Genomic DNA, 22,097 nt, shown 5'->3' on the forward strand with positions numbered 1-22,097 from the left:
ACATAAAGGAGCTACCGGCGTCAGTGACAGTTTAGAAACGCGCACTTTTGACTTTAGACGTTAATAGATGAACGGGATTGTCGTTCATTATCTGTGATCATTTAGTTTCGCCTGAATAGTTGAATGACGTCATCTGCAAAAACAATGTGCACCACAAGTATATGCACGTCCACTCACGCGTTATGCAGCGGCACAATAAGGCTGCATTATTGTCTCATCTCGATTACATGTAATGTACTAATCCTAACATTTATTTTAGAAACTAGAAGAAACTGACTTGTTTTGTCCAACTAAAGCCATTCCAACAATAAATATCAAACAAAAAACAGCAAAACACTAAAATATGGAACGGGTGAATTTAAGACCTCTTTGCTTGACAAATGAGTTTCACCTCTATAGCAAACCATTTTTATGATGTAGTAGTATTAATTGCCTTGATTGAGAACCACATGGACAACACGGACAGACGTCCTGCCTGCTGGTACAAGGTTCCAACGGAGCACAGAAGTCTAACTGTTAAAGATCTTTTTTATTTTATTTTCCCAAAGACTTGAACTACAAGGACATAATAACACCCTCAGCTATAGAAAACACCAAATTGTCAAATGATCAGCAGTACAAACTTGTATAGCTTTGCAATCAGATATCTCTATAAACCTACGGAAGGGAGTGAAGAAACAACTAAAAACAAGTGAATTAAATCAAAAACCTCTCCTGTGAGGGGAAAAACTCACTGGCCTCAGAAGTCACAGATGAAGGTTTGCCAAATGAACTGCACTAACAAAATGATAGCACTCGATACAAAAAATAAACAAAACAGTATTTACAAGAAAAATTACAAGTTTTCAACCCCCGATTCATCTGGCAACTCGGCTCCCCAAATCCCTTTACAAACTCACACCTATCAATATCAGCATCACTTTTCGTATTCTACCCCTAAAATATGTATAAAGCCAACGCTGTTCCAAACTCCGTCCATCAATCACAGGTTATTACCGGCTGTGCCCCCAAAATGACAGCTGCGAAAGCTGAGCGCCGAGCAGAAAACTTACTAAAAGACCTTTGGGGGGGGGGGGAGAAAAAGAAGATAAAAAGTAAAGATTTAACAATATCTACATTCATGTGTTGGTATGACGTCCCCACGCAGGCACACTGCAGTTACGTCAGGGTATGCAACAGAATGATAACAGCACACGTTAAAGCAAAGAAACAAAACACTCACACCCTCGTCTATACACAGCTCTGTGCATGCCGGCACACAAACTCACAGGAGGGACAGATTTACATTTAAGTGCACACGTTTTTGGGACTAAGCATCGGACTAAAAACCCAAATGGAATACAGTAAATACCATGACAAAATAATTAAACTGATGGAAATCATTCAGTTTAGGATCCACAAAGATCATTCCAGACGGATCAGAACACAACTGGTCACAATTAAAACAAAACCTAATGACAATTCAAAATAAGCTGTAAACAAAACAGAGCAACGGTTCAGAGAAGAAAAATGCACCAGCTGTGCGACGTATTCTTTAAGATCTGCGAGTGGAAAACAAGTGAGATCCCTTCAATAAATCCCGTCTCTTTCTGCCATTCACACCAATGGACTAATGACACTTCTCGATGGCGGACATGCTACTGGCTCCTACAGCGCCTATAAAAAGTATTAAACGTTTTTTTGTTTCCGACACACATCTTAAGCCGTCAGGTGTTTCTAACTTTAATCCAAGTCCGGATGTAAACCTAAAATAATCGTTTGAAAACTGTATTGACTTCTAGAAGTTTTCCAAACACAAAACATTTCCGAGGGTTTTAACAGCCTACAGAAGATGGTAAGACCAATTCATAAAAAATGACACGCGAGGTCCCTCTTAACCCCAATAGGGCCGATTCCTCAGAAAGAGGTTAAAATACAAATCCACACAGCCGTGATCGCGACTGCAGCCAAAGAGGCATTTGCTGTACATTTCAGGGGTGAATCATTATGTAACGGAGTGGGCTATCTTAAAACTTGCACTTCATTGAGATCTCTGTAGAGATTGACTTGTTCTGCTGGGTCCGTTAGCTCGTCCCTCTCCAACTGACGTTGGCTACACTCTGAAAGCTTTCCTAAACTCTGCAGTGCAAAGAACAAACTGTCCACTTTAGCTCAATGTGGTAAAACAATAAAACATGAAAAAGTCCAAGAGGGGGTGAATACTTTATATAGGCACCGTTACCTTTTAAATGAGAACAAGGGTAAGTAACAAGTTCAGAAGTTTTCCAGCAACAAAGAAAAAAAAAAAAACATTCATAATGGCTTGATTTTTTTTTCCTGAAAAAATACCACCTCGTTAAGAACCAAATAATAAAATCTACATCAGAAATTTAGATGACAGAACAATGTGACAACGCTCAAAAAAAAAGGAAACATTCTAAAGAGTGCAATTTTTCTGTATCCTGCACCCCCCCCTCCCTCGGTCCTAATAAGATCCACTATGTTCTTTGGCTCCATGAAGCCTGTTCACAAATCTCGCGCCACTCGTCTTCAACTAATTACCAGAAGAATAAAATAAAAAAAAAACACTGACAGGTGATAACCCCTCAACATTAAAAACCCGAACCGTAAAGGATTGAACCTGGAAGTCAAGATTGAAACCAGCAGCAGAAATGTTCATGACATCACCAAACCAGTGGGATGTGGGTTTTTTGGCATAACGTCAGCGGCCTGTGCGGTGAGCAGACCCATCGCACCGGGGGAGGGAAGGAAGCGGACTCTGGACGTGAGGGGCGGCGTCCCCCTCCGTGAGTGAGATCACCGACGTAAAGTGTGAAGTGGAAGAGGCGCTGCGGAGGCTCCCCCTGGTGGTGGTGGTGGGAGGGGGATGGGGGCGGAGCAGGGGTTGGCACAGGGACAGGCTCCCCTCGACTCTTGGCTCAGCGCTGCTCAGTTCGTCTCACGCCGGCGTCGGGCCGGTTCAGTCCGAGTCGGAGTCCGATGACCCCTGGGAGTTCGAGTCGCTGCTGCTGTCCTCGGACTTGTTCTCCTTGTCCTCTGCTTCGTCGTCATCATCGTCATCATCGTCGTCGTCATCGTCGTCGTCGTCCTCCGCCTCCTTCTAAAAATACATACATTTGTTTAGCAGTGTCGACACCCACTTCTTGCCACTGGCACCTCGTTTTAACAAAGACGCAACTCACGTTGTCACCATCATCGTCGTCGTCATCATCATCATCATCATCGTCGCTGGAGGAGTCTGCGTCAGAGGAAGCCTTCTCCCGCTCCTCCTCCTCCTCCTCTTCGTCGTCGTCCTCCTCCTCCGTGTCCTGAGGAAAGAGGTTTTCAGGTAAGCTGACATCATCACCACATGACATCACTGGAGCGGAATTGGGAGACGAGAGAGAGCGAGACGGCGCTTACAGATTTCTTGGCCTTTGCCGCGGGGCCTCCGGGTTTCGCTGTAGTTCTCCGTTTCTGAAACGCCAAGACGGTGTCAGACACACCGACGTCACACAGAAGACAAACTTAACACCAAAGCCACACGGCTATTCCCGAACCCCCGAAACAACTGACTTACTTGTGAATTATATTCTTTGTAAGCGTTTCTCTCTTGCGAAGTCAAACTCTGCGGAGGAAGGACAGCACACGTTAGTTCATCTAAACACCTCTTGACAAATCCCCCCGCCGTCAATCAACCACTACTTACAGCGAGCCACTGCTCCAGTTGGCCTTTGTACTGCCTCTGCTTCTCCTCGGCGATCTTCTTGTAGCGGTCCTTCTCCTTCTGCGTCAGCCTCTGCCAGCGGCTGCCGATCTCGGTCATGCGCGCTTTCATTGGGTGGTGGTTCAGCTCCCCGTTGGACAGCATCTCCTGGGAAAACTTCTGGTATCCGTTTCTAGACGGTCGAAAGCAAAGCGGACAACCACAACGCTGAGTTTCCGAGAGAACGCGCACCAGGCAACAGGCGGCGCGGACACGTGGCGCAGACTTACGACGGCGGCTTCTTGGGTTCTCCCTCAAACTTCATCTTCTTCCCGGAGGGGAAGACGATAGCGGGCGAGCGCATCTCACACAGGTCTCTCTGTTGAGGACACGCGTGTTAGCCGCCACTGCTCAACAAGTGGGGTGGAGCTCTCTGGGACATCGTCGGGGAAAGGATACTAACCTCATATCTCTTCTGGTCCTCTGCTGCCTTTTTGATCCACATGATTTTCTCCTTTTTCTCCATGGTGCTCCAGGTTGCTTCCATTGCTTTTTGCGCCTTTATTCGGTCACTCTACAAAACACCAGGACAAATGATATGCACATGTGAGGAGTATTTTGTGTGGTTTCCAGGCTTTTTACAGCCACAATTCATTACTGATAGCAGCTTCACTCATCATCCATCACCCAGGACCTTGTTGTGACTGCATGGAGATGAGGAAATACATAGATTTGTTGACTTTTAATGTGCTGAATCTTGGTAGTTTGGACCTTTATCAGCATAGATGCAAATCTTTTTCTTGGAACAAAACGCATTTCTAAAGGTCTTGTCACACGCGCATACATATTTACATATTCTAAAGACAGCGTTGTTGGAGTTCAGGCACCAACACATCTAAGGAGAGCTACCCATATCAATGTGTTCAGCTGTCAGTACTGTATACTTAATCCATTGTAACATCACAACTACCATTTGGCCCTCTAGAGTCGAGGGTGAATACCTTAAATCTGGCCAGGTAGTCTCCGATGACACTCTGCTGCCAGATGTCCTGCGCGGTCTTGGGGGGGTCCGGCAGACGACTGCGATCCTCCCTCTTCTCCGTCTCGGCCTTCAGGATCGCTTCCATGCGTTTAAACTTCTCCTAAATGACCAAGACGTGATCAGTAGAACGGTAGAAGAGAATTGAAGCATGTCGGCATTAGTTTACTCAATTCTCCTGGCATTCCTTCACCACGTTACCTTCTTCTTGTCCGGCAGCTCATTCCACATGCGTGCGAGGAGGCGCGTGAGCTCGCTGTCGGAAAGGTCCGGTCGCTCCTGCTGCAGCTTTGGGCGTCTTTCCTCAGAGAAGATGAACATGGCTGAAATTGGCCTTTTAGGTTTCTCTGGATTGGCCTACGGGTTGAGCAGACAGGGAAGATCAGAACGGACCACAAAATGAACTGATACATACGAATATTTGACTTTTAATAGTATTAACAATTAACATTTTGTGAATGTGTCTTGAGCGTAACATGCTAGTCAACTTTATTTGGCAGAATTGGTATCGTTGTGATCAAACCAGTGAACAAAAATCTAAAAAAAAGGTATATTTGTCAATTGATTTTGTGCCTGACCAAACATGAAGACGGTGAAAGTGGTCTTACCGCTGCTTTAGAGGCCTTCTTTTTGGCGGCTGGGCTGTTGGCTCCGCCCCGCTTAAAACCTAATTTGTCCTCCGACAAAACCCGGTTTTGCTCCTCCTCTGTCAAACTCTAGAGATCCATATAGCAGAGAAAACACTCTTATAGCATGCAAACAAAGACATTGACAATCAAGTTTGATGTAGCAACCTGTAATTAGACTTACACTGAGGAATCTGTTCATGTCGATTTCAAAATCCTTTTTCCTCTAAAAAAAATTAAAATAAAAAAACATGTAAATATTTAACACAAAAAGGTATATTTTCCATTAAAAAAGAAAGAAAAAAAGAATAGTGATCCCAGTTGATGGTACCTGTTCACAGCGCTTCTGGTAAGCGTCCTTCTCGCACTGTTTCAGCAGCTTCCACCGCTGGCTGCACATCACCATGCGCTGAGTGCTGGGAACATCCTTCATGCTCGACATCAACTCCGCACAGAACATCGAGTAACCGTTCCTGAGAGCACAAGCACTTTATGTTAAAAGAACTCGCTCCGGTCGCCATGCAGGTGCGTCCGCGTGTCTGCCGCTGTGACTCACGGAGGTGGTTTGTCGGGTCGGCCGTCCGATTTGTCTTTCAGGTGCCGCTCGGCCTTCGTCAGGGTGGACTTGACGAAAGCCTCTTGGGTCATGTTCAACTCCGGGTGCTGCTGGATGTACTCCCGCATAGTCCCCTAGAACACCACGAACACAAAACGGAAGCCGTAAACATCGCGGGACCATCAGAAATGCTGCCATAACAGCCTGTTAAACACCCGGGTCGGCGGTCCTACCTGGTACAGTTTCTGCTGCTCCAGAGACTTGGCGATCCATTTGAGTCTCTTCTTGTCAGACAGCTGCGTCCACTGTTTGCCGAGAATTTCCTTAATGTCTTTGGAGGTCGCCTGGGGCCAAAAGGTGGGACCTTAACACTGGTCACATTGTGAAATTGTGCCTTTTGTGCGCCATGTTGTAAATGTCTGAACTTACATCTGGGCGTGTCTTGAGGACGGCCTTCTTTTCGTGGTTTAACCACAGCTGTTGGGGTGTTTTGGGCTTCTCTGGTATGTTTGAACCTTTGTTGGCCATACTCTCCACCAGGTCTGGGTGCAGTTCTCTATCACACAACAGTTAAGAACAATTATAATCTTTGAATATGATGCAGGCCGATAAGAACTATACTGAATTCCAACACGTCATCTTACCTGAACTTTGTCATGCTGTGCACAAACATTTCTTTGTCTCGTAAGAAGTCTTCAACATACTTTTTCTGAATGCAGGAAAAGGAAGAAAACAAAAAGTGAATGAAAAGCAAACAATGTCTCTGTTAGAAACCAAAAAAATGAATATATCGTATATATATATTTTAGCAGCACAGAAGGTGCCTTTAAACTGACCTTCTTTTTGTCGGGCAGCTCCCTGTACTTCTTGGAGAGGATTTTAGTTAGGTCTAAGTTGCTCATCTCTGGGTGTAACTTTGCGTATTTGGCCCTCTTTTCCATAAAGAATCTGAAGTACGGAGTCAAGGGCTTCTTGGGGAAATCGGGGTGTGTCTGTAGGGGAAACATATTTAATGGGAAAATTAAAGAGTGACCTTCATACGTGCGTATTGTTTGTTAACTGAGGATGTTCAACTCACATTTAACTTTTTGCCCTTGTAAGGGTGCTTGATGTAGTCTTGGGCATCAAATATCAGTTCAGTCAGAGTCCGGAATTTACGAATCTGAGGCGAAGGCAAAAGAGAAAATCAAGTATTAGAATTTGAGACAGAGCATTCGGAGTGTAACCGACTCAACAGACTGTTCTGTTTAACCCCCCCAAACGCAAACCACAACAAACTCACCTCTTTAGACACCTCCTGCCACTTCTGCTTACACATGTCTGCTGTGAAGGAATTGAAGGCCACCTTCTCCCAGTCGAGGTGAGACTCTGATGTTTTGTATTTACTCTTGTCCTTCTGAGGGAGGGCCATCTTCATGGCCTCAAGCAGCTTCAAGAGGTCCTCCTGTGCCCAATCTGTGATAAACGAAAAAGGGCACAAAAATGAGGATATGAAATCGTGTCAAATGAAGGCTATCCAATCCTATTCATGCAGTGACTTTAATGAATGTAATATTCTGTAATCATGCAGCCAGGTGTGGTTTAACAGTTGTGATCCCTGTAATTGCTAAAATGACCTACAAAATACATTATTGAAATGTAGGCTTAACATAAAGTTGTTATAATAGCATGTGTGTTGTCATTGTGGAGGTGTAAAGAATTTTCGAAATTCCACCTTTGTCTTGCGGGATCGCCTCCATTTCTCCATTCATGTTTGCGTTTTTTGTGTTGTATCTATAAAAACGAGTGAGACGAAATTAAAAGTTATCAAACACATTAAATCAAAAACAGACAAACAAATATTGCGAAAGTCTCTAAAAATAAACGCATATTTGTGCATGTCGCAACTTCTACGGCCACAATGGGTTGTTTCCGAACCACGAACGCGTTGATAACACGGGATGGGCGCGTGTACACAATAAATGCGCGTCGCAGCGATGAAGCGTACAACTGTGAGTGGTGGAATTAGAATCGGCCTCGACATAATGCTTTATGTGCATCACACCGCCCCTTCAGCGTGCACGCTGCATGGCGAGACACGGGCGATCGCTCGTGACGGCGTCGAAATCTCAAATAACACCGCGGAAGGGCTTCGGCTGGCGCAACTGGCAGCGGGACTCTCCGCAGAGGGACGTTTCCAGCGCATTTTTTTCAAACGCATCTCTTTTTTTAGCCCACGAAGCCAAAGTACCGCGAACCCGAACGGGAAGCGACCATTTTCTCAGCCCCGGCTCGGTAATGGAGGCTTCTCGCCGTCGGGAGCAGGAGGTCTTTTCGAGGGAGGGAGGATCCACGGAAGGAGGAAGCGAACGGAACGTGGAGCGGACGGGCAGCTGTAGGCGACCAGCTGACCGCGGGACGAGAGTGGGGGGGAGAAAATCTTGTTTTTTCCCCGAGTCGTCGTCGTCTCCCGAGGAAAAAAGGGGGTCAATGGTGGCTCGGGAAGCGATGCGAGCCAAAGTGCGCCACTCGGAAGAAGCGCCTCGTGACCGATGGACGCGGATCGAGCTCCGCGGTGCAAACCCCCCCCTTGTTAGTCAAATGTTTTCCTCGAGACTCGAGCGGGGGGAATATATACACTGTTCGCTCGGAATTAATAATAAAATGGGGTTTCGAGAGTTTTCACAGAACGATTCGTTCGGGCTTTTTAATCGAGGTTATGGAACAAACGAAGCGCATTCTTCAGCGAGGCGTAGCCGAGCTGTGATCCCATGATGGCGGCTGCTCGTTGTTCATCGTGTCCTTGATGGCCACCGCTCACCGCGGTGCCACCTAGCCGCACAAAAACCACCGATTTCTCCCCCCCAGGCTAAAGAACTGCGTTAACATACACCCGCAGCCGTTTTTATTAGCAGGTTTTTGAGAATTTAATCCATTTTTGAAAAATTGGATGAAAAATCACATTTGGGAAATGAGCCATTACCACCAAGGGCAACTTGGTGGGCTAAATTAATCTTAAATGTAACATTAAGAGCCATACTTTAAAAAAAATAGAATTTGAAAAAGGTTTCCCGAGGGCATGTGGGGCTTTACGATACAATATATTCAATATACAGTGTACGGTTATAATTTGGACTCGCAAATCGTTAAAATATTAGTTTCGTAGAAAACATTTCTCAAAGAAACTGCCCGAGCCAGACGTTACGTTGGTGGGTCGAAAGGACCCACGGAGGCGCAGAAAGAAAGAAGGACATGGAAAATATTTTTAACGGTCAAACGTTGGCGAAAGAGCCCCCTTTTTTTAAACGGTCGCGTACCGGTTTCGTCTAGAAAAATTCTAAACAACAACGTGACCCCACTTTGTTAACGTGCTCCCCTCGGAGCTAATAGCTAACAGCCGAGGCGGAGTGGCTTCAGTGGCGCGACGAAACGCTCCAGATCCGCCATGCCTCTACGAGGAAACCTACCGTGACAAGGTCCAATGGCGCACTGCAAACACAGGAAAAAAACACGGAGCTTAGCGCTAGTTGCCGGGGCAGTGCGGGTCCCCCCCTCGCCTCGATCCAAAAAAGCGAGAACAAGAAGGCGGGTTCTCCGAGCTCGTTCCGCGGCGGTTCTGGGCTACTCGGCGCGCGAGAGAGAGAGGGGGAGAGAGAGGGCGAGTCTCTGCACGGTGAGATATTAAACCGACATCCCTGATGGCTAACCGAGAGAGGCGGCTGGCTGTTCCGCCAACTGCCGCATGGAGGTCTCGGCGCGGAAAGCACCGCTAATTCTCCCACGCGAACGCCCCGGTTTACAGCTCAAAATAGTCGAGGGAACCGGTGCGAGACTATCGCGTAGAGTGCATTTTGAGGAAATACCACATTTAACGTTACCTCCGGGTCGTTTACGCGGTTTCTTTCCCGGTGTAGAGGACAAGAAATCCGGCTATGGCTGCCTTCGTCTACACCACACCGCGGCGGTCGTTTTGGTTCGCTACTACAAAGAAGCTACCGACCGGGGCGCTTTTTTTTTAAGTAAATAAAATAACACATTAAAGGGTATATTTGGCGGGTCAAGACGCGGAATTGTGTTTGTTTGTTTGATCGTTCGTTCGCTCACGCGGCGGATGAAGCCGAGCGGCGGGGGAGGGGGTTTGTCGGGCTTACCAGTCTCTCGGCGTCGTTGTGGAGGAAGAAGGGGAGGGTTGAACGATAGCCAGCACTGCGCCGTCGGTCCCGGGCTCCAGTCCCCGCAGAGATGGTCCTTCCCCCCCGCCTCCATCTCACTCGCCGTCTCCCTCCACTCAACGCGCAGTAGCTCCTCTCTCTCCATCCAACCATTTCGCTACGCGGAGACATCCATTTTTTCCTCCCAGCCTCGCGCCGCTGTTTCTTAACCGAACCGAGGGCCATTTGTTTTTCACTCCTGCACGTTAGACCGACCCACGTCTGATCTTCAGCCCAAGTTTGCGCACTTTTTCCTTTTTTTTTTATTACGAAAGTTTTTATGAAATCCGGCATTCGGATGCCACTCGTTGTTTTATTTAGTGCTACCTAGCTCATCGTCCCATACACGGATGACTTAATTTGAATAACATAAAAATACATATTTATATATTTTTCATAATATTTCAACTTTTGAACGTCACATTTTCCACTTCAAATATAACCATCCCCAATGTCTTCAAAGTAGCCACAATTCGTGTAATTTTCAACATTTAAATGGGAATCCTGAGCTACGGCTGTTTGACAGCTGCATTTAGGCGCCGCGTGTTGTTTCCTTTCAACTCCACCTTGTGTGTTTGTGGGCGGAACCCTCGTCTGTCCAATCCAGTCCGTCCGATTCAGGCAAAACAAATGACTCTCGGGCGCTCGGCGTTGTGCTGTGCTGCGTTCCCTTGCTATCGGAATTATTAGCAGCATTTCAAGAGAATAAGTGATAGTGGCATACTTTTAGCGAATAAAACAAAAAAACAAATGTATATTGTGTTGGAAGTAATTTTACACCACAGTTTGTTGTTTTTTCATTGTTTATTGAACCGTGAGCTTCCTTTTTCCAAAGTCGCCAATGTTAATGTTGTTTCTCAATTACGTTTGTATTTCAAGATAAAAGCTACAGTCAATGACAATGTGCTTGTCTTGACAGGTCAAGATTGTTTTATGAAATTTTGTAGTGATAAATAGAAACTGCTCAAACCGAATCATGATGTATTATTTTTTTTTACATATTTATGTATTGTTTAAACTTTTTTTATGTTGTATTGGGAACTTTGAATGGATTTTCTGATTCAATAATCACTTAATTTCTTTTAATTGTACCTTGACTTAATCTAATTCAAATAAAATACAATTAGAAAAACTGAACTTGTCATTAGGAATAATTTCTTATTTCAGGATACAAATCTTTGCAGCCATGTCAATGGGGTTCTTCAAGTAGAAGTATCAAGAAGTTGGAGTTTACTTGACAAACTTGAATGCAGCATGTAGCTGAGTGGCAGGCCCATAGAAATAAAATAACTATTCTAACTGGGAGGGCAGGCTTCTTGCTGAACACCCCACTCCTGTTAGTTGAAAGGCTGGACTGATACAAGTGGGCTTTAAGTGAGGTGAACTATTGCATTTCCATATGTGTTAATAAAATAAAGCCCTTGATGTTTTTTTTAATTTTTAATAAAATGAAAATTCATCCAATCCAAACAAGCATGTACAGTGTCTTAAACACACAAACGCATGAGCATAATAACATACATTTATCCCTGATTATATCCTCAGAACAGCGAGCTCAAACGATTATACGTCGTCATCAATTATCTTCCTATAACTGAAAGCAATTACACACATAGGTCTAAGTGCATTACACATGCTTCCATACACATCTAATACATAAAATAAGACAAACTCAAGTAACACAATTTAAAACGTTTTTGGTTACTATTTGGGACAACGGAAGGTTTACAATCTTGAGATTCACGTGTGTGTGTGTGTGTGTATTGTGTAGAGTGTGAATAGTTCAGACTTTACTAAGTCCACCTAAATTTAGGTGGAATTGTAACATGAGCAGTACTTGTAGTCACATTAAAGCTATACTGTAAATACTAAAAGAAAAAGGATACTATAAATCAATTTACCTCAGGTCTTAAATGAAAATACTTGCCATAAAAATTCATCAAATGTTTTCTCCCTGGCTCATAAGATAACTATAGCTATTTATGCTCAATATATAAATTCCCAAAATGACAGGTATTTTCTTTTAGAGATAAACAATAATAACAAAACCTAAAAGTTTTAAACTCTAATTGTTAATGAATACATATTGATAAAGGCACCTGATATTTCATATAATTGCTGTTAGTCAAGCATTAAGTGCATTTAAAAGTTCCACTGTGAATGAAACATTAATGATACGGTGTTGTTTATGGCAGTGGGGACTCATCGTACACATCTACCCCCGGTTCCTCCTCAAATGTCACTTTGCCATCATCCGCGTCCAGCTGTAACACAACCACACACCCCGTTAACAGTAAACCCTACACCTCAAACAACCTGACGTGTGTGTGCCTGAGATTATTATAATTGATGCATGGAGGTACTTACGCATTTCATTTCTGCGGCAGAGAAGAGCGTGCCGGTCATGAACATGCGCAGAGGGATGGTGAGGATGAGAACGAAAGGCAGCGCCAGGGAGAAGGGACTAATCTTTACCACCCACAAAACACCCAGGCACACAATCTGGATGAGTGTGAAGAGATGCATTCGGAGTGTCTTTACCTGCACATATGAGAGCAGAGGAGAGCGTTAACAGCGGGGGAAAAAACTCAAAAAAACTCAAACTACAAACATGTAACATTGTAAGCTTAATATTCAAACTATTGAACATACCCTGGTGGCGTAGGCTTCATCTGGATGGTATTTCTTTGGGGTGATCAGCAGAAGCATCCTGTCCCACATCTGTATTCCACTCAAGGAGGTGATACCCATGTAGAGGAAGATGCCGAACAAGGCGGTCATAGGAATCATCTTCAGAATGGGCTCCATGAAAATAGACACACCTGAAAATCACAGAAAGTGAATGATTGTCAAAGGAAAACGCCCGTTTCAACTTAGCCTGCTGTTTTTACACCCGCACTGTAGATGGCAGCACCTACCAACCAGGATGGCCACAAGGAAGCCACTGATTCTCTGCTCCAGCACCTTCTCAATCTCTGGTTTTGGTCCCTTGGTCATGACAGTGAGAGCATTGGCGTGGGTGACGGATCGCACGGTGGCAGCACTCAGCCAGGGCACCCCAAATATGGAGGAGAGCCCCCCCATGGTGACCAGGAGGAGCAGATCGAAGTGAAAACCGGATCCCTTCACCATCTTCCTTTCAGGTTTGCTCACAATCAGCCTGACAATCGGACACAACAGGAACGATTAGCTTCAAATGGAGTGGCTGACTGACGGCCATCATTCCCTGTGTCACTCACGTGGTAATCTGGGATTCCAGGAAGATGAGGATGAAGACTAGCACTGCTGGTACACAGCAGGCGGCCATCATCCAGATGGGGAATGGCTTCTTCTCTCCCAAGGGGTTGATGAACCAGCCTCGGATTTTAGGGTCGGTCACCTCAATACCTTTCGGCACAACCAGTTTCTACCATAGGAGAGGATGCCTTTGTTAAACTATTTTATCAACGTAGGAGTAGTAGGGTCGTTGTGGTGCAGGGGGTAGAGCGGGTGCGCCAGGAACCGCAAGGTTCGTGGTTCGAGTCCTGGCTGCCCCATGTCTCAAGTTGAAGTGCCCCTGAGCAAGACACCTAACCCCTAATTGCTCCTCAGGCAAAATGTGAAAAAGCCATGGGTTTAAAGTGTAATGTAAGTTGCTTTGGATAAAAGCGTCAGCTAAATGACCCTTAATGTAATGTAAAAAAAATGTAGTTTGAGTGTTGTCACATTTCTAGGGGACATCATTTTAAGATTGTAACCAGGGACATAAACTTTAGTTTTCACAGGTTGGTTCTTCGGGTCGAGAAAGTGTCCTAAACATCTACAGTATATGAGTACATCATGAACTTGAGTTAAAAAAGGTATTTTTATTACAATCTTTCAAATTTTGCTAAAAATGAAACATGAAATTTAGATATTTTGAAATAAAAAACCCAGATGGAAACAACCACCCTTGACCTACATGGCTCAAAATCATCTTAAAAGTGCTCCACTGTGACAGAAGTCATCTTAATAGTTGCGTTTCTATATTGTCAATTGCCAATACTTTTGCTGCAAAAAGTTTTGCACATAAAGTAATTTATTTGAGAAGACCACAATACAACTCTTACCTGGGTGTAGGCATCTGCAATGCTAATATCCACAGCAATCATGAAGAAAATAGCTATGGGGACACCAAAGTCTCCAATCAAACGACGGATCTAGTGAGAGAGCAGGGAACGTGATGGTCAAAGTCAGAACCTACAGCATCTTTTCAAAACTTCACAATCTCCTGAAATATGAGGTTGATCTTACAGGGCCCGGGAAATAGTGACCATTCTTGAAATGACGGAGGAAGTACGCAATAAAGAAGCAACCAAACATCAGGCACATAGAGAGCAGGGCAGTGTTGGGGTAGGCCCTTTCAAGCTCCTTCTCATGATAGGTGATGTTGCCATCGTGATCGATCACAGTGTGCTCTAGGATGACCGGATGGAAGGGGTTATCCGTTGAGTCGTTCAGGTGATCGTAGTTCAGAATCAGAGGGTGGGCTTTGAAGATCTGAGCAAAAGGATATGATGAGTCAGAGGAAGCAAAACAAGACACGACATATGAGGCGATCACAGTGAAATGAAGTTGGAAGAGGGTGAGGTGAGGAAACCTTGATGAGCTTATTGAACGTCTCATAGATGAAGATGAGAGAGATGAGGATGGAGAAGATTTCCTGAGTGAAGCGGGAGATGAATCGGACCAGGAAGCTGCCTTCCACGGCCACGATGATGACCACGATCACTATCAGCCACATCCCCACCCAGATACGGCCCACAATGTACTCAATGCCCTGGGCCTTGCAGAACTAGTATGGGATGAAGAAAACAAACTAGATTATAATGAAGAAAAATAAATAGCCGTGAAAGATTGATTTCAGGAACCATACGCACAGAGTAAAAAGCTTCTTCGAACACCAGCAGCGGTCCAGAGAAGCCGATGACGAGGACTGGCTGAGCGGCGATGAGAGAGAAGATGACACCCTGGAGACTAGTGGAGACCATAAGCTCTGACACGCCCATCAATTTTTCAGTTTTGTCGGCTAGAGTCAGATATCGGAGAGAATTATTAATACTGTATCAGTTAAGTGCTTCACAAGAATCGAGCGACACAGCTTTCTATCTTGGTCTCTCTTTTACCCAGAAGCCCTCCAAACGTGATGGCCGGAGAGAGGGCAGCGAAGTAGATGAAGATGACGGCAGCGAGGACCTGAGGGTTCAGAGCATCTGTGTAGTCGCTGATGTAGTGGCGGTAACGACGCTTTAGGTCCTTCACCATCCCACCGAAGGGATAGCCTGTACGGGCCAGGGGGTCCTCACGTGGCTCCTCTGGAGGTTTCTCAACTGGACAAATAAATAAATTAAAATTTAAAGGTGCTAGAACTAACAATATTACAGCTAATAATCTCAAAATTCGGACCATAGTCTGACATTTTGAGAACAATGCTGACCTGTGATCCTGTCACCAAAGGCAAGACGGGTGTCGCTGGGACGGAGTCTGTCACGCAGCATCTTCTTCTGGAAATTGATGATTGGCTCAAGCATTGCCTTGTCTTGGATCTCAGTGGGGGGGATGACAATGCTGCAGTCCATGAAGTCAGCGATGGCGTTGGTCAGATCTTTTTCAGTCTGGGCCAAAAAAGCCTCCAGACAAAAGACCTGCGAGAGCAAATAGCTTTTTACTCACCTGCACCAAACAAAAAAGGCAAATTCTTTGTATCTCCCACTACTCTCTCTTCTCTCTCTCACCCAGTCAGCCATCAGAGCACCCATGGCACGGCCGCTTTCACTGTAGTCTACCCCGCTCTGGCTGGGGCCGACAAGCACAAAGACAAAGCGAACAGGGATGGGAGACTCCAGAGAGGAGTCCATCACCATGGAATCACTTAGCCTCACAAAGGCCGTCACAGGTTTCTGCAGGCTGTCCAGGACACCTATTGAACAATTTTTAGCCATATCTGCTCCAAGAACCGCACGTAAAGACACATAACTGTATCCGAATTACATGTACGTACCTGAGAGGATAATTGAGGCCTCCACGTTGTCAGAGGTGTCTCTCTGCAAGAATAAGGATATGTCAATAAGTGAATATGATATTGATGATCAGCTAAATGGTAAAACCGTTTGAATAAATACCTTCTTGGCCACAGAAAAGGTCTGCATCTGAATGTCTCCTGAGGGAGTAATCATAGGCTCCTCAGACTGACTGCAAGCACAAATAAAACAATGATTAAGTGTATGCTGTAGACAATTGTACATTTCTAATCTTGTACAAAGCAATAGAGGAATATTGGGTTGTGGTGGTTACCTGCGTCTCATAAGGAGAGCTCTCAGCAGGTCGTCGCGATCACTGGCGCGGATCTCATCCTTGTTCAGCAGCTCGTCGGCCACCTTCTCAGCTATGGTAGATAGACTGCTGGCATTCAGGTCGAAGATGACGGCACCTGAGTACATTTGGGCTTCTTTTAATATTCATCAATAACTGAAAACAGCTGTACAGTATATTTTTGTATGAATAGCTTTCTTTTTCATCAGGATCTCCAAAGGCACCTGTGCTCATGGTCTTGCGGAGCTGGATCAAGCTCTTGAAAGTGAGATGGGAGACATGAGAAGGACCCCATTTCCCGGTTGCCGGGTTAAAGTTCTCCTCGTAGCCCACCCAGCGCCCAGTCTCCTGCCAGATGTTACCCTGGAGCTCATTCAGCTCCACATAGGCCTGTGGTAGTGCAATGCGACTGGTCAGTAAACACACCCCTGGATAAAGATGATTTACAGTGAAGAAGACAAATATGGACAATGACGACTAACCTGAGCGTCCCCTCTCGTGGTCGCATTGGTGTTCCGGTTTAGATACGCTGCAAGAAGGATGTGGACAAGTAGTAAGATCTTCTACTTAAGACAAAGTAGTGAATGTTGATGTATTATCAGCACTTAAAATTGACTCAAATATCCCAAAGTAAGTATCTATTGAGCAGTAAAATATTCCCATTGAGTGTTTTAACGTGATGTTTCTGGATCAACATCCCCACTGAATTAATGTGCATATTTCCTTTGACTGCTGCAGAAGTTTAAGGTTAAAGTTTAATTTACAGAATGCATCATATCCCATCAGATCATCATATGTTTGTTCAGCTGCATGGACTGTGAGGGAAACCCACCCTCTGAATCGCTGGGGATGTAGATGGCCCCCACAAGTGGGTCATTCTCCTCTTCCTGCTGTTCCTGCACCCCCCCCTCCACGTCATAGATGACGCTTTGGTCCGGTGGAGTCCTGGTGGGGGAGAGAAGCCGAAAAACCAATGAAGAATAACGATGAGCATCTTTTCAGCGATATATCCCCTAAAATCTCAGCTTAGAAAGGATATTTTGAATTCATTTTTGAAAATGCACTTCAATATTTGTGTCTTGAAGTTAAATAGACTTTGAAGCATGTGATTATTGGTAGCAAATGGTTTTCAGGTAAGGAGGGGACGAGGGGGTGGTCTCAGGCCATTTATGCTGATCAGGGACTCCTTAGCTGTAAAATTATTAGTTAGTTCTGTTCTGTTGTTTCCACAAGAGGGCAGGATTGCTTCACGTATTTCTCATCATTCACTGCTTGGATATCCGGGTTTTAGACCCTTTTTTTTGTGCTCTCGAGAATGCTTACCATTTACCAAACACTGCCTTAAAAATAATACTCTTGTGCTGACATAATGTAAACATTATTATATCCAAACATAATGTAAAATTTAAACTAAATATTTCAATATCATGTCAAACTGCATTTATTGATTTCATTTCGAGCCACTTAAGGTCAGTGCAAACATGTTGACATGTTGACTGAAGTTATTAAGGTGAACGTCTTAGCAGAAAAACAATTAACAATTGACTGTCAACAGCCGTTTACACTCTCGGGTGACACTTGAGCTTTCATTTAAATGTGCATTTCGGGCCAAATTTCTGAACCAACTTTGTTAAGTACTGAGCAGTGGAAAGGGATCAGACATTTTTAATTAAAAAGAAAACGCTAAAAAACATGTTCATAAAACTGAAACCACGAATCAAAAGGGGCTGAAATGCTTCATCGAGCTCTGGGGAAGTGATTCTCTGTGGGTTCACTATTACCATGTGACCCCTTCTGCATGACTCAAAGTCATATAATCACCTGATTGGGAGGGACTCGTTTGAGTGGTGCACATCTTGGAAACACTGAGTGACATTCACAGTGAAAGATAATACCTGTATCTTACCAGAGGCTGCAGTACATTGTAAATGTACATTAAAGTGTAAAGTACTGCTGAAGCAGAGTGTGAAAGTAAGGAAATGATAGTAAGGACTCACAGTCTCACTGGAGAGGGAAAGGCCAAGTCATTGTCCTCAGTGGACATGTCACTGCCCTAGAATGAATGAAGAAGGAAGTTGGATGAGAACTGAAGATGTAGGTGAAACGGGACCTGCTCCCAGCATAGTCTCATCCTCTGTGATATGTGTAAAATCATAGCTGATAAAACAGAAAGCCGTTAAGTTTAAGTGTTGCAAAGACTCGTCACACTGTTTGATGTTAAAGGAAATCAAGACAAACCTCATAACTAAAATGGTTTTCCATTGATGTCTTTCAGATGTTGCCCTCACAGGTACTTCTACGCGTTCCCTAAGGCCAAAAAAAGAAGAATGAACATACATTGAAACAACAAATCAACTCAACCAAGACTCCAAGTGAAGACTATCAAAATAAATCTCCACTGGTGAGTCCTTGGATTTGACACAGTTAACGCAAACAGGTGCATCTACAGCATCCAAAGCAAAGACGTTTTGATTCACTCTAATTGTTACTTGTGATAAAAGCACTGCTGTTCTAAAGTCAACTCAGAGGCCTGCTGAGTATGCCGCCATATACCCCTATCCAGCCGCCTACAGTCACAGCGTTGGACAGATAGTCTGCCAGCCGTTGGCTACGAGATCTTCGTTATGGTTCAAATGGAAGACGCGTAGAGCCTTATCTTTGGGTTACACCCTTCTTCAACCAAACACCTCCGTTTTCCTAGAGTACAGCAAAGAAATATGCTGCGACTGTTCAAGGAAGTACCACAAAACGGTTACATTTAGACAGGAATACTCAAAATATATGCAATTAAATTTTACTTTCCCAAACTGAAAAATCCCTGCTATTTTGAAAATATTTCTCAGCAGAATATCCAAATAAGGGACAAGTAACTTCCCATTAGCTTTGCAAATCCTTAAATTGAGTAAGCAAGGGTTGTAATCTATAGATTAGGTGCTGCACGTGAACAAAACATTACCATTTAGTGTTGCGACTAAATGGTTCACTAAATTCCTCATGCAGTAACACTGAAAATATACAGATAGTTTATCACAAAGACAAAATAAGCGGGTTTAATATTTCAAAGTGCAACAAATGATAAAAATCCCCAAATGACAATCGCACTTGACATTGACCTCAAATTAATTAAAAGGGCTGGATTTGTTTTTATAAAAATTATACACCACAAGAACAATATTCTTCCTCCAAGTAGATAAGTTGATCTGAATTCCCGCCCTTATCATACTTGAATGGCAAAGACATTATAGGTTAGAATATCTCCTCTCCTGTAACGGTACATTCCGATATCCATCCAGTTTGACCTTTACCCTCTAGTGTGACAAAGTGTGTCAGACCCCCGCCTGGAGGAGGCCCCACCCTTACCTGCACGCAGGTAGTCCCACCTGATCTCCAGCACTGGAAACGGGACGGTCTCTGCTCTGTCAACCTTGACGAGCCCGATGATGAACTGAGCCAGGACAGACGAAAAAGACCAGTGCGGTGAGAGAACGGGGCGCGGGAACACCCATATGAAACTACGTCGACCCTACGAAGACGCGCCGTACCCCCTCAACCCCTCTGGTTGCCAAGCAACCTGGCAGGTGGGTGGGGGAGATAAGGCCTGTGTGACATTCGAACGGCCCAATCGTTCAGGGACACCTTGGAACAGGGATATCCCAACCCTAGTTTGCCCGCTCCGCCCTCCCAGCATGAACCAGGTCCAAGCCCGGACAGACGTAGTAAAAGATGAACCCGTTTGCACCGGCAGGCCTAACCTCGTCCCGTCTGAGGGGCACTCGGGGGGCAAAGAGGGTACAGTGTCATCATACGCTATCAAGAGGACAGCACCTTAGTACGTAATCCTACGTACGTAATGGGGATTCCTCAGGATGGGGTTGGGGGGGGACCCAACTTTTTCTTCAATTTAAGTTGAGTTTGTTTGTCTCATGTGACATGGTAGACAGGGTTAGATACCGACACAATGATGCAACGTTGACCGGGGGAGGAAGAAAACACACACACACACAACAAAGAAGTCCAAAAGTGCAAATGCATGTGAGGATCGACACACAAAGTAAACAACAACTCTTGTATTTTACTGTTCACAAGTAGTGTGCCTTCTGAAATCAGTACCACTGTGGTACAGGCACATTTGTAGACGTGAATTTGAGTTGTATAGTTAAAGTAGTTGTATACTGATAACAAATATCCTGCCTGGTATGAAAAACTTGTCTTTGTAAAGGTACAGAGGTAGTCAACTTTAGATTATTTAGATCAAGCAAAACCTTTATTTCACCATGATTTCAAGCCACTCTTCAGAGGGTGTTGCGTGTAAAGATAATTGTTTCAAACCACACCCACAGGTACTGGTAGTAAAGTATTTTCAACATCAGCTCATACTTTTACAGTTCTCACCATTGTAGCGATGCAGTGATGCGGCATTCACCCTTATAGCTCAGAGACAGATTCTGGTTTGACTGCTCAACCTACACCCACGGAAATGTCACCCAGTAACCAATGCTGAGTTAGATTGTGAAAGCCCCTGATGTCATCCATTAGCCACTCATCATGTAGCTCATGGCTTCCTTCCACCAGCTTCTTTCAACCCAACAATTATATTGAGGCCATGAATAGGGCCAAATACACCTTAGTCCGCAGAAAAAGTGATGATGTTTCGGATTATCTCTCAAGATCTACAAACTCTGTCTGTGAAACTGATTTTTAGCCTCCAGCCTTGACAAAGGTCATGCGCCTGTTTATAAAATGTATGTATCTCACTGCTGTTGCTACCGGACAATTGATCATGAACAGGTCCTTTGTGTGGAGGTCTTGTTCAAGTCGCGTGACATCTGCTGAGAAGAAGGCGGCTCATTGTCGGAAAGCCTGAAGCCCTTCGGTCCGCTTCATCTCCTGCAGATGCTACTTTCAAGGGTACTGCAGGGATTTTAATTGTGAAATTAAACTCAACTGAATGTGATGTCCTCACATGATTCTAGGACGAGTCAGAGCCACGGGTTTGCCATGGTCGAGAAAACCATGATAAAAAAGAGGTAACGCTTGACTTCACAAGTCCTGAAACTAATAAGGTAATGCAGGAAGGAACTGGCATGTTAATGTTGTTTGTTAGGGATGTTTCCATAACAAACTCACAGGAAAGATGCAGTCCCCGTTGAAAGAAAGCGGTACTGTTCAACTCGGACGAGTCAGGGTATCAAAGTGATTACCACACGACAATGGGGCCCCTGGCTGAAGACACGCTGGCTCAGGCCTGTTATCACCACTCTGAAGAAGCTATCTGCGGCGTCCATGTGTCTTCACATACAGTATGCAGACACTCCCAGTCGTCAAATGGACACTTTTATCCTGACGGACATGTTGAAAATCTTCAGTGTGAATGCATTATTTGTGGAATGTAGCAGCAGAGAATACCGAATTGAGATCTGAAGAGCTGCAAACCTCGTTTTAAGAAGTGCAAGATTAATTAATTAACATTTACATTTCGTATAGCCCAATATTGCTAATTACAGATTTGCCTCAGAGGGCTTTAGTCTGTACACATGCAACATCTTGTCGGCACACAATCATTAGAAAAATATATAAAAGAACGGACAAAATTATGTTTGTGTTTCATGATAACAATCTAGGTCAAAAGGGGTCACATAAAACATCTATAAAATAAACAGAAGGCTTGTGG

The 22,097-nt window shown here is 44.5% G+C and overlaps 2 protein-coding genes across 10 annotated transcripts; both read right to left on the reverse strand.

The window, feature by feature from the left end:
• Positions 1-514: 514 nt before the first annotated feature.
• ubtf (upstream binding transcription factor) lies at positions 515-11,142 on the reverse strand. Of its 7 annotated transcripts, none has more exons than XM_040191699.2 (21): positions 10,037-11,142; positions 7,621-7,679; positions 7,189-7,361; positions 6,985-7,068; positions 6,743-6,898; positions 6,551-6,615; positions 6,336-6,462; positions 6,140-6,250; positions 5,907-6,040; positions 5,682-5,823; positions 5,535-5,576; positions 5,333-5,440; positions 4,926-5,081; positions 4,687-4,827; positions 4,149-4,259; positions 3,976-4,064; positions 3,689-3,878; positions 3,560-3,607; positions 3,403-3,456; positions 3,183-3,308; positions 515-3,100 (listed from the first exon to the last, which is right to left on the reverse strand). In XM_040191699.2, exons 2-21 carry the CDS (start codon positions 7,655-7,657, stop codon positions 2,960-2,962), a joined length of 2,235 nt encoding a protein of 744 aa, XP_040047633.1. In that variant the 5' UTR covers positions 7,658-7,679; positions 10,037-11,142; the 3' UTR covers positions 515-2,959. The 7 variants fall into 7 exon arrangements, with proteins under 7 accessions (XP_040047633.1, XP_077939752.1, XP_040047632.1 ...); XM_078083626.1 differs by having other exon boundaries at positions 515-3,097; positions 10,037-11,091; XM_040191698.2 differs by having other exon boundaries at positions 9,353-11,091.
• A 639-nt stretch (positions 11,143-11,781) lies between these two features.
• slc4a1a (solute carrier family 4 member 1a (Diego blood group)) lies at positions 11,782-20,208 on the reverse strand. Of its 3 annotated transcripts, none has more exons than XM_040191694.2 (21): positions 19,787-20,208; positions 18,665-18,733; positions 18,424-18,479; positions 17,259-17,371; positions 16,909-16,955; positions 16,651-16,816; positions 16,409-16,544; positions 16,237-16,306; positions 16,116-16,158; positions 15,850-16,034; positions 15,552-15,759; positions 15,241-15,444; positions 14,995-15,143; positions 14,715-14,909; positions 14,369-14,614; positions 14,185-14,274; positions 13,336-13,502; positions 13,015-13,256; positions 12,749-12,918; positions 12,464-12,637; positions 11,782-12,360 (listed from the first exon to the last, which is right to left on the reverse strand). In XM_040191694.2, exons 2-21 carry the CDS (start codon positions 18,686-18,688, stop codon positions 12,283-12,285), a joined length of 2,763 nt encoding a protein of 920 aa, XP_040047628.1. In that variant the 5' UTR covers positions 18,689-18,733; positions 19,787-20,208; the 3' UTR covers positions 11,782-12,282. The 3 variants fall into 3 exon arrangements, with proteins under 3 accessions (XP_040047628.1, XP_077939748.1, XP_077939749.1); XM_078083622.1 differs by having other exon boundaries at positions 19,807-19,953; XM_078083623.1 differs by lacking the exon at positions 19,787-20,208 and adding an exon at positions 18,980-19,142.
• Between the last annotated feature and the right edge of the window lie 1,889 nt (positions 20,209-22,097).

This window comes from Gasterosteus aculeatus, chromosome 11 (genome assembly GCF_964276395.1).
Source record: "Gasterosteus aculeatus chromosome 11, fGasAcu3.hap1.1, whole genome shotgun sequence".
NCBI lineage: Eukaryota > Metazoa > Chordata > Actinopteri > Perciformes > Gasterosteidae > Gasterosteus > Gasterosteus aculeatus.